Source organism: Notothenia coriiceps, unplaced genomic scaffold, assembly GCF_000735185.1.
Source record: "Notothenia coriiceps isolate Sejong01 unplaced genomic scaffold, NC01 NC01_scaffold00037246, whole genome shotgun sequence".
Classification (NCBI taxonomy): Eukaryota; Metazoa; Chordata; class Actinopteri; order Perciformes; family Nototheniidae; genus Notothenia; species Notothenia coriiceps.
This window is the reverse complement of record NW_011369947.1, coordinates 17,037,434-17,051,931: the sequence shown is the minus strand read 5'-3', so window position 1 is coordinate 17,051,931 and position 14,498 is coordinate 17,037,434. Positions and strand designations below refer to the sequence as shown.

The 14,498-nt window shown below is 39.5% G+C and overlaps 1 protein-coding gene across 7 annotated transcripts in view; it reads left to right on the top strand.

The window, feature by feature from the left end:
• gabra1 (gamma-aminobutyric acid type A receptor subunit alpha1) overlaps nt 1–12,814 on the top strand; it is a 314,765-nt gene extending 301,951 nt beyond the window's left edge. For all 7 annotated transcript variants that reach the window (XM_010795053.1, XM_010795049.1, XM_010795051.1 and 4 more), the window contains 2 exons: nt 7,781–7,983; nt 8,721–12,814. In XM_010795053.1, the coding sequence (XP_010793355.1) occupies nt 7,781–7,983; nt 8,721–9,038 (521 nt within the window). In that variant the 3' untranslated portion in view covers nt 9,039–12,814. The remainder of the gene's footprint in view (nt 1–7,780; nt 7,984–8,720) is intronic.
• Nucleotides 12,815–14,498: the final 1,684 nt, after the last annotated feature.

Here is a 14,498-nt window from a genome sequence, read left to right as displayed (position 1 = left end):
TTATTATTATTATTATTATTATTATTATTATTATTATTTTGTAATATAAAGAAATATCCCGAAAGTTCCTGGAGTTTTACCGAAATTGTTTATATTTCCCTCAATCCACCCCATATCCTTATAGTTCGAACTAGTTGGCCGGTACCCTAACTACCCCCACCCGACACTCATCTGTTCTCTTCTTCTCTCTCAAACTTTTCCGACCTTATAGACACTCCCAAGTCTTATCGCCTCTAGAACGTAGTTATACCAAGTTTTGCAAAAAACAGTTACATTTTTCAAATATTTAAATTTATAACTTTTTAATTATATTTATTATTATATCAGATCTTGCTGTTTGAAATAATCTTCCTGAGAGGTGTCACTTGTGATGTAGTCTGTGTGGTCTACAGTGAATGTATTCCTGACAGCAACAGGTGATAAGAATCAAAGGTTCCCAGAAAATGCATGCGGGTCATTTTTTACCCACTTATGGAAGCTTGGGGTAGTAATACAAAAACTACAATTTCTTAAAATGTAAATTGAACATTTGAATGGCATGATATCCAAAACATGTTTTTTGAGGAATGGCTGGAAAAGATACTTCAAGAAAACCACCTCCCCGGGTCAAAAAGGACCCACTTATGCATCTAAGGGTTCCATCTGCACTTAACACATGCACGTAAACTAATTTGAAAGTGTCAAATAAACTTTCTGTCTTTCAGGATTCACTTTGTTGTGCAGAGGTCTCATCGCTCCAATAAATCCACCCATGCTGCGAAGGAATCATCTCGTGCTTAATCTCCGTTAATTAAATAACATCATGGAGAGCACTCGCGCGACCTTAAACCTCTTCATCCCGATCAGTGAGAGGAGCTGCATGAGTCCTTCCCTCTCTCACTGCAGGGGCCCCGCGGCCCCCTTTAAAGCCCATCTGAAGCACCAAGGAGGACTAACTTTAAACTGCAGGGAAGAGGGTCCGGTAGACACAGCAAAGCAGGGGCAAGCAGACAAATTCAGCAAAGTGTTGGACGACTTCCCGTTGCGTTTGGAGTGCCAGACTTTCATGAACATGGGCAACCAACACGGCACTAGGTTGAACTTTCCTGGTTGTGCACAGGATGCTTTTCCAAAATCCCCCAGACTACAGGTCCCTCGGAAAAGAAGGAGAAGAGTTGAGGGGTTTGGTGGCTTCGAGCATAACCTCAAGATAACACCCGGGACTCCTCAGGCGGATTTAGCAGAAAACAAACCGATCATGTGCACTCCTGCAGCCTGGAGAAACACAGGAATGGGAAAGGAGAGGGTTTCATCATTTGAGGAGAGGAACAAGTGTCCACAGAAGCTGAAGCCAGCATGGAGGGTGAATCTGTCCGATGCGTTGACTGCTAATGTTCATGAATCTTTCAGCAAAAACAGAAAGGATTTATCTGTAAAGGAAGAAAGTGCTTTCCCTGACTCAGACACTGACCTCTCTGAGTATGACAATGATACGTTCTTAACGTATATCTCCCCCTCTAGGAAACAAGAAGACAATTTTAGGAATACTCAAAAAGCCCAGCAGGCGGTAAGAGATACAGATGAGATAAAGAAAGCAGGAGATGTAGAGAAGAAGTCCTCTCAGTGGAGGTACGAGGAGATGGAGAAGAAGGCTGCAGAACGACGAGTAATGGGAAAGATTGAGGAGGTGGAGGGGATCATACGCCGGGTGAGTCTTACAAGTTCTGACTGGATTAAAGAAGGGAGCGAGGAGAAGGATGGAGACGTCGTGGAGATGCAGAACAAAGGGTGCTCTGAAGAAAAGCCTCAGCTGGTGGAGGAGCTCCGAGCTCTGGGAGAAGCTCTGAGTCAGAGTCTGCGTCAGGCCCTGAAGATGGAGGCAGCGAAAACAGAGAGGCCGATCACAGAGGATAAGAAAACGTCTCGTGGTGCAAACGTCTTTGGATCGACAACAAGGCCGTTAACCATACCCATATGTTCTCAAAGCTTCTCCTCTCCTGTGCGTCATGCTTCCCCTTCGCCCTGTTTGTCTGTCACCTCGGATGAATCTGCGAGAAGAACGTTATGCAGCGGCTCTGAAGGCATGTCTCCCCTCCTGTCGCCTCTGTTCACCTCCAGACAGTTCTCTCTGCCTCTGAGCCTGGCCGACCTGCATGAACAAGACTTTTCTGAGCGTCACATAAGGTGGAGAAGCTCAGTGGAAGACAGTGTTTTCAATCAGGGGGCTGGAAGATGTGGGAGTGCAACCCAAGTGTGTGATGGGCGAGGAAATAGTGAGAAGAAAAAGAGAAGGAAGAACGTGAGGCTGAATGAACAGAATCAGACCAGTGAGGCCAGAAGAGATGATCAACTATTTTCAGGTAATAATGCTTTGAAATGCTACAACAACCACTTACATATGTGTTCAGTTAAAAATGACAGAAGTTGAAGCTATGTTTGAAGTTTAAACAACAGTCAAACCACAAGGTCAATTCGGTGTGTGCTCAAAGCTTTTGATCAAATCACATGATATTTATCAACAGAGCCCAGGCTTTCAAGCCAACATGGATAAGAAATCATTGAAATGCTTAAAACAAGTTCATGCGATGAGATTGACAGCTCAAAACCAGCCACAACATGTTTATGTGGTCAGACTTAATCTTACTAGACTTAAGTTTTTTCTGAAGCGAACATTTTATTTTGCATTTATTTGGAATTCTGCTGTAGGTATGAGAAACAAGCAAATCAAAAATAAATATGAATCTTCAGTTAACAAGCTATTATTGCTTGACAGTTTATAATTGTTGATAGTCAATAAACCAACAAAGATACCGGGAACAATACCTAGTCCTTATTGAAACAAGTTAATATAATGTTCTCTAACTATGTACAGTAAAAGCATTTTGACTTCATTTTCTCGTGTGTGACCTGACCGGTTTGTTTCAGATTCAGTTCACTAACATGGGAGGAATTCAGACAGCTGTTCTTGCAGCATTAGCTCGAATCATATGAGTTTCATTATGTGCGCATCATTATGTGTGCACCATCATGGTCTGAGGGTGAGGAGAGAAGTGTGTGTGTGTGTGTGTGTGTGTGTGTGTGTGTGTGTGTGTGTGTGTGTGTGTGTGTGTGTGTGTGTGTGTGTGTGTGTGTGTGTGTGTGTGTGTGTGTGTGTGTGTGTGTGTGTGTGTGTGTGTGTGTGTGTGTGTGTGTGTGTGTGTGTGTGTGTGAGCTCAGGCATGCAGTACAAGTAAGCACCTGATGTGGATATAGACACGTAGTCTTGCATTAACAAGTGACCTGAGATGACCTATAATTCCGTATAAAGAGCAGCAATAGGAATTCAGTGTGTGTGTGTGTGTGTGTGTGTGTGTGTGTGTGTGTGTGTGTGTGTGTGTGTGTGTGTGTGTGTGTGTGTGTGTGTGTGTGTGTGTGTGTGTGTGTGTGTGTGTGTGTGTGTGTGTGTGTGTGTGTGTAGAGAGGCATGTGATAGGAATTTGCCTAGGTGGATTTTTTTCTGTAGTAGGATGTTAACCAGCAAACCAAAGTGGATTGGTTAAAAGATAAATAAAGTTGTGTGATTGTACTTTAGTTGCACATCATGCTGCCACTTATTGTACAAGGACATTTAGTTATCTGTGTATAAACTCTCCATAAACACAATCATTTAAGAAGAAATAAGAATGTTCTCCTATAGTGAAGAATTGTTTTGCTTTGTATTTATCCCTTAATTAGGTCATTATTAACTTATACAGTAATTTCAAATTTCTAGAAAAATACCAAATATGAGTGGATTTATTTTTGGAGAGTTACTTTAGGTCGAGAAATCTGTTAAAACCTCATATTCAAGAGATGTTTGCTGAAATGTAATATACAGTAAGATATACAGTACAGAGACATTGAGGAATATGCAGATTTGAGCAATCGTAAAGAAAATTGAGGGGAACAACACAAAGAGAAAAGTCTTTGTAAAGGAACTCATTCATGTACAGAAATGGCTTGATTCTGGATATTGAGTTAGGGTCAGATGAAAGCCGGTGCAGCAGGACGCCGGCTGTCCAAATAGGATTAATGCTCTGAGCTTTGTGTAACACATCACATCTTTAGAGGGTGACGATTAGAGCGAGAGGAAGAAAGACATGCCAAGTCTTCCCAGGTTTAATTCTCATCATCCAGTGTTCTCCTCAGTGTGGTCAAATGGAGGACAGATAATACATTCCATAAGCTTTTTAATCTGGCTTTGTTATGTGTCCGCTGAAAGTTACACAAGTGGGATCTGTGTTGGCTTTGTTTCTCAAAGGATAGAGTGAGGACTAGTTACAACCTTGGCAATAAAACAAGGAAATCTGGATGCAGGAAGTGAAAGAAAGCACAGTCCTTTCCTCAAAGCCTCGCTGCCTTTGACCACATCTGGTCATATTTTTATCCAAAATGCCATACACTGTATTTTTAGCTTCACCGCAATGGAAATGGAACCCCTAGCTCTTCCTTTATCCTACTGTGGCAACTCAGGAAGTATAGTTGAACAGAAATATATAAATAAATAGTTTGCCTACTTAAATATGCATCCAATTTCATTTTAAAACATTTCTTGAATGATCATTAAATCTCCCATCATTCACTTGCAGCCAGTAATAGTTTTTTAATTAGCAAATTTGGCAAGAAAACAGCTTTCAAGCTAAAAACTCCACGCATCAATCATCCATCTAGTGTTGGTGCATGATATTGTAGGTAACTGTTGGGGATGTGTATGCTTAATTTAATGCTATAAATAACCAAATAAGCTCCCATGTACACTATTGTTTGTGCATGTATGGCATTTAAGCTACATTTGTATACTTTTGGAGCAGCTTTCAGGGTTCAGACTCTGCTTTTGTGTCTGTTTTCAGTTTTTTATTCTACCCCGTATTAGTTTGGGATATTACATTACATGTCACTTGTTAGACACTTTTATCCAAAGCGACTTGAATACATTCGGTACTGTGGGCAATCCCCACAGGAGCAACTTGGGGCGAAGTGTCTTGCCCAGGGACACAACGACATGCTGACTGCAGTGGGACTCGAACTTGATATCCCCTGATTCAAAGATCAGCGCACTAACCCACTGAGCCACAGCCTCACAGATATGGGTGTTAAAGTAATAAAAAGTAATGATTATAATACACAGCTAGACAACAGTAAAAGTAGGCTTTGATAACCAGAATGCCTAAGAGTTGTTCTCCCTTTTTTAAGAGCAACTGTTTCAGACAATAGGTTTTGCTCAGCTGGAGTTCTGTATTATATCCTCACGCAAGATGTACTGCCCGGCTGGAGAGTCTTTTACACTTTCTTGTGTTGATTAAATCGGCACCCGGCAATTTTACAGTTCCCTCCATTAAATTAGAAGAATTGAAAGGATTGTATTCTCTGAACAACGTGCTGTCTGTAGTCTAAATGTGTTTTCATCTGTCTCTACTGTACGTGTTAATATTTGACATAATTGACTCAATCACAACGGTTGCTGTCATCAAAGAAACAGACCTGTATCACAAGGGAAAAAAGCTCATTTGTGCAACTTTAATATTTCAGTTTGGGATTATATAGATTCTGTTTTGACTCCCTTTCTTCCAGAGGAGGCTCTGCAGAGACAGGAGAGGATCTGGCAGCGGGAGGTGGAGGAGTCTCTCTCATCCTGCAGGTCTCTCTCTCATCCCTTCAGACCCAAACACATCGACTTCCTGCGCATCACCGCCGCTGAAGACGACATCTTTGATTCACGCCCATCCTCGCCTCTCCCCCCGGAGCTCAGGGTGGGTAGCTTTAAAGACGTGATGTGTAACAGATTACCTTACCTTGAGTGAAAATAGTCTACTAATGGCTGTGTTATCTGCACTGCAAACAAAGGCAGCGATCATAGTCAAAAAGTCCCTAAAAAACTCATCATGTATTATAATTATAACTCTAGTGACAATAAAGCTGCAGCAATCATGACATTAACCTACATGGTCTATGTCTATTCTATTATATGTCTATTCTACATATGATATTCTACAGTGCCTAACAGTCTTTTAAATCAAGTTTTAGCAAACACCTCATACAGCAGTGTGTGTGTGTGTGTGTGTGTGTGTGTGTGTGTGTGTGTGTGTGTGTGTGTGTGTGTGTCNGGAGACGCCATGTTTTCTAAAAATGAGTCCAAGGGGGAGAAGGTATTAATAAAATGGGCCCCAAAATAGAACCTTGGGGAACTCCACAGGATAGGGGGGCAGAAGACGATGCAAAGTCACCAAGCCTAACAGAGAAGGATCTCTTGGACAAATAGGACCTGAACCACTCTAAGGCAGTGCCCCTGATACCCACAAGCTTGTAAAGGTTTTTCTTTACTGTCATTTCAGATTTGTTACTAATAATGTTTAGAGCATAGGGCTGTAAAAAAACAAGGGAGCTATAAAATGACTTAGCAAATTAAGTTAAGGATCAATAAACTGTATTTAGCAGCTTTATTCATTAAACGTGTCTGTACATGTCTGTGCATCTTTTAAACATGGAAGTGTGTATGAGGGGATATCACATGTATGTTGGGTTCTTTTTTTTAAATATTGTATTATTCCTGAACAACCCAGCTGTTCTTCAACCCCCTCCATGGCAGCCAAGGCTGAATTAGTGGATTGTTTACTCCTTGGGCTGATGCTATTTGGTGTGTAAACATCTGCAGTAGGCTGTTCTGTGATGAGCGCCGCATCGTCAGAGATGCTCTGACCCAGTTCCTCTCCCTCTCAGTGTCACATCTAGGATTTTAATAGCTGATGTCGTGGATTAGAGATTTCGTTTTCCAGGTTTGCTTTTTAATATCAGTCATTTTGGTGAATCAAATGTATGAATGTATGTGTTTTCATTGCTGCTTATACATTGGTGTGCGGGTCAGTTTTAAGAGAAAGACTATTTTCCTGGTACTAGTCAGCAGCAGTATCTCTGTTGCCGGCATCTTCCAGCTGCATCTGTGGAAATCTCTACCTCTCAGAGTCTATTAAAAGCACCAATCTGCAACACTGCATCAGCTGTTCATATATATTAAAGGGGACCTATCATGCAAAATGCACTTTTGTATGTCTTTTATATATGAATTATGTGTCCCCGGTGTGTCAGGGAACTCACCAAGTGCCAGAAAACACAACCGTCTCTCTTTTCCTCCATACCCAAATCTTTAAAAACGGGGCTGGAACGGATCTTATACAGATTTGAAAATAGTCTGACGTCAGTGACGAGGAGCCCCGCCTATATGTGCAACTCTCCACCAATCAGGGGAATGAGAGGTTGCTGTGGCATGGTAACAGCATGGTAACATGACGCTCGTAACTCGGCCCCCTCCTTTGCAGGGGGGCGTGGTCAGCTGCAGCACATGCAAAGACAGGGTGGAGGAGAGGAAAATAGAGCAGAATGAGGCATGGCTAAAATGCATGATCTGTTTGGTATTTTGAAAAGAAAACGTATAAATATAACTTATATACTGTAGGTATGGCCTACAATATATTATTCAAATATAGCATGATAGGTCTCCTTTAAAGTAAATTAACTTTGTGCTCATTTTTTTAAGAAAAGAAAATGCCCTAAACAAGAGTCCTTATATATATGGAACCTTGAGATTCACTTATTAGCACATTAGTATATACAATGTACTGATTCCTGCAAAATGTTGAATTATACCAACAAACATTTGCATTAATTACACAACGCTTCAGCTCAACAAATAAAGCAATATGTATTGTGTTTTATTCTTATTGTGTGATGTAGACTACAATACAACCTTTTTCGATTGAATAATTCCATCTTGTTTTGCTCCCTGCAGGAGTGACCACTGTCCTGACCATGACCACTCTCAGTATCAGCGCCAGGAACTCCCTCCCTAAAGTGGCCTATGCCACAGCTATGGACTGGTTCATCGCTGTGTGCTACGCCTTTGTCTTCTCGGCTCTCATTGAGTTTGCCACAGTCAACTACTTCACCAAGAGGGGTTATGCCTGGGATGGAAAAAGTGTGGTGCCAGAGAAGGTAATTGAAGACATTTGTTATGTTACTTACATTCCTCAATAATTCACTTGGAACACATTGAGATTGAGAGTCCATAGAAGATTTGACAAATATGGTTCGTCAGGCAATCATTTGGCAATTGACATTAATTATCACTATTTCTACGGATACAGTGAGTGCCCTTGTTTTTAACCAAAAAAATAAATAAAAAAATTACGTCAAGCTAAATTAAGGGGGAATCCTACAAACTAAAATATGATTCGATGTATGGACTTCTGCCTCAAAGAGTAATTCCTTTTTTGCACCAAGACAGTAAGCACTTAACTGTTGAGGGAGCATGGCCAGGTGGAGAACATTTAGTTGTTGTCGCCAGCTCATCTCATAGAAAGTGCCATTTGAATAACATGACGTGAACATTAATAGTTTAGTGTTCATCTTGTGATTTCTGCTCCACTTGTCCCTATAATTCAGTAAGCAGCACTGCACCCTGTAATCTCCAGCAGCGTTTCAAAGAAAAGGAAACAGAGCCTATTATTAATTATGGGTTTGATTGTTCTACTTCGGAATATGTAGTTTTAAATAATTATTATTTCTCAATTTACACAATATCCATATTTTTACAGAATATTCACCAGGCTGCTACATTGCCCATTAATACCAGTAATTGTGCAAAATGGTCTGTATTACATACATGTTTCAAGAATCTGAACCGTATCCTCTTTACTTTTTCTAACCCTTTCCCCAACAAACAAAATCAGCAAAAGAAGAAGAAGGAGTCCCTCCTCAAGAAAAACAACACCACAGCCTACCCAGCTGCCACTGCTACAGCCTTCGCCCCCAATATTGCCAGGGACCCTGGATTGGCCACTATTGCCAAAAGCGCCCCCCCACTCCCCTCTGAGCCCAAGGAGGAGCCAAAGCCCAAACCTCCAGAGGCAAAGAAGACCTTTAACAGTGTGAGCAAGATAGACAGGATTGCCAGAATAGCCTTCCCATTGCTCTTTGGAACCTTTAACTTGGTCTACTGGGCAACTTACTTGAATAAGAACCCCAAATTAACGGGGATGGGTCACTAATCCATGTTTCATTCATTTAAAATTATACCTGTGATTTTCTTTTTAGTTTTCTTTCTTATTCTTCCTTAAACAGGTGTTTATTTACATTTTCAGACAAACATGGTGTCCATGCTGGTTTGAATTCCCAGTTGTTGCATTGCTTAAATGTTTACCTAAAGTTTGAAGATTTTGAAAAAACTAAATAGAGAAAAAAAGAAAGATAACTTTACAGACTTTTGAAAGGGTGTTGATCAGGTCTCGGATGATGCTACTAAGAAAATGCTACTATAAATATATAGCCAAGAGAATGCTACTCTACAACTGCACATGGCCCACACTTGTTAAGGGGCTTTTGTTTCAAGTTTATTATTCTTATTTAATTTTTCTATTTTATTTAAACATTGAATCACAGACACATTAAAAGGCACTTGTGTATATGCATGGGCAGGGCATCTTTTAATTTATCTTTATTTATTAAAATACAGATCAACTTCGACTGATAGCTTAGTTTATTTGATATCAACTGCAAAAATGCTACACTCACTCTCTGTCAAAATATCTTCAATTCTCTGTAGATGTTTTATGAGATTAATTATGTCATTCTTCAAAATATGTTAGGGGTTTCTGCAATAGCAATAACACATGTCTCAGTGGACACACCATTTATTTAGGGACAAAGAATACAAAATCCAATCCTCTCTGTGTTCAGCATTGAAAATATTATGAATTTCCTTTCACGGCGTTGTAAATATTATCAAGTGTTAGAGATGTCAATATTATGTTTAAGCTTTGCAAAGTGTAACTAGAGGGTATGTTTATTGAATACACGGAAAAAGTAATTTTTTTATTTAATTTATTTTTGTTTCTGTTTATAATTTATACAAAAAGAGTATAATCTTGTCTAATTCACGCTTAAGTGACTGTTTCTCGCCAAGTTTGCGTTCCATTCAAGCTGCTTTCACACTGAAGTAAAATACTATTAAACTGTGTGTGTGTGTGTGTGTGTGTACACACTGACGGCAACAACAGCAACAACAACATTAATGGTGTAATCTGAGATTGGCTAGTTATGAAAATGTAAACATCATCTCAAATCCTGGAGTGCATTTGACATTTAGAATTAAAATATTAATTATGTACTTCTTTTGTTTGATTTATTTATGGTGGAAAACGCCATTTTTAACAAAGTACAGTTGGCATTGCTTAAAGATGGGCGGGGCACATTGAGAAGGAGAAGTGCCTTTTTTATTTTCAGAGTTGAAGCTGTGATGGCTACTACTTTGTTGATGGATGGCACGTCTGCATTTTCCATCCCACTGTGTCCCCTGACCCTGACTCCCATAGTCCCCCTCTCCTTTCAGTTGAAAATTGAGACATAACACTCAGAAAGTACCAGCTACACTGCCTTCAGTATCACATGCCCGTTTGGACTCATTTGTTGCTGCTTGTTGGTGAGCAACAGCGAGAGACAGGGACAGAGACAGAGAGAGACAAAGAGAGAAAGGAGACATTGAGTTGAAGTGGCACTGTAATCTTGCTTTAGCCGGCGCTGTGATTCGCACAGAGGACTTGTCTAGTAGTTCCACGATAGTGACGAAGATGAATATATTTTTGTAGCATGATGTCAATCCCTCTTCCGAAAAAAACCAACAGAAACTAACGCAAATGTGAAAAGAATGCTTATTGTTTTGGTCTTGAACATTGCTTGCTCTTTTTTCTTTTAGCTTAAAAAAACACACATTTTAAGGACATGCTTCTTCTCTGATGTGGCACGTCGAGGTTTCTGAACGGCCCATTTTAAATTATGTTAATGTAGCAATATTAATTAGCAAGGGCTTTTCTTAGGACCTGAACCTGACACTCAGTCTGGGGCTAATATCCATTGTAGCTTTACATTGACCCCTAACCACCTATTTCTTTTTCGATATACATGAAAATCTAGGAAATGTTTAAATCTGGCAAAAGATAACAGGAATCAAATTGTGTGTTCATCTTCGGTTCTGGAGCCTTTGGCTAACACTCTAACCTTTGTTCACAAAATCTCCACATTTCTTGTCGGGGAGTGGGGGTGCATTGTATTGCATTATGGGTTTTGGGTGTGCTTTTGAGAACATGTTTTACAGGGCACTGAACAGGCTAGAGGGCATGTACGCACCCCGCAGAATTATCTGTGTGTTTGTACGCTGGGGTGAAAATATCACACTATCGCCAGAGGAAAACTAAAAATATATAGTTGGTTGTCGCTATTGTTGTTATTTGTTTTTATTTCATTATGACCAATGCTGAACCTATCACCTAATGGCAGACTTGTTTGCAGCCATATGCAAGCGGTCTACTGTTAAGAGCCACTTAACCTACAAGCAGAGGGTCGAGGAACTGCAAAGTCTAGGGTGAAGAGTTGTATAAAGATATTTGAATTCTAAACTATTGTATGTATGTTTATTATCATGAAGAAAAAATATATATACATATGTAAAATACATAATGCATACAGTATTTGATTATATTAATGAAGATATTAGCTAAGATGATGATGAATATTGTTTGTATTATCAACTTATTGTTATGCATTTTGCACATTTAGAAGAACAATAACATTACATTTATGTAGTCAGCTTCGTGCTATGCAAGGACAGCTTTGAACCACATCATTGACCTTCTCTCCCGACCATTGTGTTTCAGATTTACAAGCTATTATAAAAAAAAAAAATGAAAAAAGCTTAGCTTTTATGTCAGCTGTGCACCCACTTGCTTTTTTTTTCTTTCAACCATGGCTAAACAGGGTGACTTCAAAGAAAACAGTGGATTATCTCTTTTGTTTGCGCTTTGGATTTGTCGGTGGTTGAAGGGAAAATGGCTTTCATTGTTGATTGCACTTTTTCTCAAGAAACATGCAATAAAGTGATTGAACTGAAGAACCAGGAGCAAAACTGTAACAAGATCACCTTGTTGATAACATTTATGTTCATTTTTTGAGCTTGTTTGTCATTGTAAAAATGGAAGCAGGTGAAAACTTGACTTTGCTAAATGGATTGTTATGTTTATCTTTTGCTTTCCAAAGCTAAATGATATTACAGGGAGCACCAGAGAGTGTTGACTTTGACAAAGTACATTTTGTTAACTTTTCTGTTCAGAATAGCTTTGCCAAGTCCTTTTCTTGTACTCAAAGCAGGATCAAACAAGTGTTGTAGACCATAATACAAATATTTTTGAGCCAGGTCTGATTTTGCTACATTTGATGCTCCAGAGAGAGAATGTGAAATGTGAGGCACAGTGCAATCATGAGCTTCCAACGTTTACCTTCACACTCATATGCAGAGCAAACATGTACATATCACATTTGTAGGCACATCAGTCATTTGTTTCATTATGTTTGATGCAAGGTCCATTGCAGTTCTCAGCAGCACTTGCTTTTAAACATTCAGTCTTTGGTTATTCCTAGATACCTACTGGAGTTTTTCCTTGTATTTTTATCAAGCAAAATATGTTCTGATTTTCACTGAAATGTAAAAAAAAAAAAACGAATTTTCTAAAGCACAAAAGTTGATTAGGGTAAGAGAAATTAGATCGATACTGTATACATATGGACATCGACAAAGACACGCTTTCAAAATGCACACAAACACACACGAGCAGTACACAGGAATGTGTTGGTAGTCCAATGATACTGACAAAGGGTTCTGATTGGTGTAGATGAAACGGTAAACCTTCTGTAAATGTTTTCTTTTGGTTATGATATGGCCCTGTAGAATCTGATTCTCTGCATTAGTCTTTAAATAAAAAGAAAACAAATGAAAGTTGTGGCTATATCTCTGTCCTTGTGCTATGAATTACCACACAACAATTGACACACTGAATACAAATGTACTTGCACTGTTAACATCAATGTATTAAAAATAGAATATGTGGCATAGTTTTCTAAAGACTTCAGACTGAGTCACTTTAAACACAGTTTAATTTGCTGAAAATGGCTAGATTAAGTAATATAAAAAAGGCTCTAGTGTCAGTCGGACATTCAGTCTACTATTTTCTCAACAATGGATAGCCATTACATTTTGTGACATTTGGTAGCCCGAGGATTAGTCCCTCTGACTTTGGTCGTCCCCTTGACTTTAACCCAAGCCTGAAAAACATCTTACCCTACCAGAAACATTGACACACAATCCGGTACAAACATCTATGGTTCCCAGACTGTATCCCTGTGACTCAGCTGATCTGCTGGCTTTTCCTGTAGCAACACCACAGGTCCAAGATTTCACATAACATATAAATAACATTTTAGCGTCCACTTGTTTCTATGAAATCAGATAATTGTTTGATGCCTTCAATACTTTGGTTTACAACAAATAATTGCATGATTCAATACACATGATAAACATTGTACGTGCTTAACATCAGCATGTTAGCATGAATCATTGTTATTATTATTATTATTATTATTATTATTACATTAGCGGTAGTAGGCAGTTTGAATTGGATGATGCCTGTCTTCAAGCTTCCAAAAATGGCAGTCCAATCGTCTCTAAGACGACATTTGTATTTTGGTCCTCGTAGCTTTTCCCCTCACTCTTGTTCTTCCACCTCTGCACTCAAGCCTCCCCCCTCATCTTCTCCCACCCTGCCATGAGATTTCAGGTGCAGGGGAACGTGTGCTTCTTCCTGAAACGCATGTGAGCTGCCAAGCCCTGAGACCGTTATGTAATAAAGCTGCTTCTTGCCGGCAGAAGAGCAGAGGCTTTTTCTCTTTCCCTCTGCCTGGTTCTCCTCCTCCTCCTCCCTCTCTCTCTCTCTATGTCTGTCACTTTTTCCCTCAAAGGCACAGCTTTCAGTTGCACTTTTTCATCAACTCTTTATCTTTTGATTTAGAATGAGTTTATGAGGAGTCATGTCGTGTCATTTTCGAGAGAATCAATTTCTGTTTACTATATTAACATTAACTCTGAAAGGAAAGGATGTTTGAGAGTTACTTCGAATAAGAAATTTTTTATTAGTGTATTCGACAAGGAATTTTCTTAATGTACGGCAAAATAAGACGAAACTGAGTGGCGTCAGTGTTATCCAGGGTTATAGGTGACTCACGCGAACTTGACCTAATACAACACAATTTTACCAACCTGTGACCATACGTAAAACGACGACTAATGGATAAAAAATACGTTTTACAACTGTCGACGTTCGAGGACACATGTTACTTCCCTAACCAACCGCACGGTAAGTCAAAAACGTTCTTGTGCTAAGTGAACTAAGAAACTGTCTGACAAGTTACGTGTGATTTACCGAAGATCACCTTGCTCCTCTGTTCCTTTTCCTGATGAAAAAAGTTTCCTCTTTACTATAAAGAATAGTCACTGCTACCAATAACAGTTATACGTAAATGTTTCATCTAGTCTCTTTTTTGTGTCATATACGAATGACTCTTTGTTAACCGTATGTTAACAGGTCGGACGCGGATATGACTCTTCTGTAGAGGGGTATCGGGGG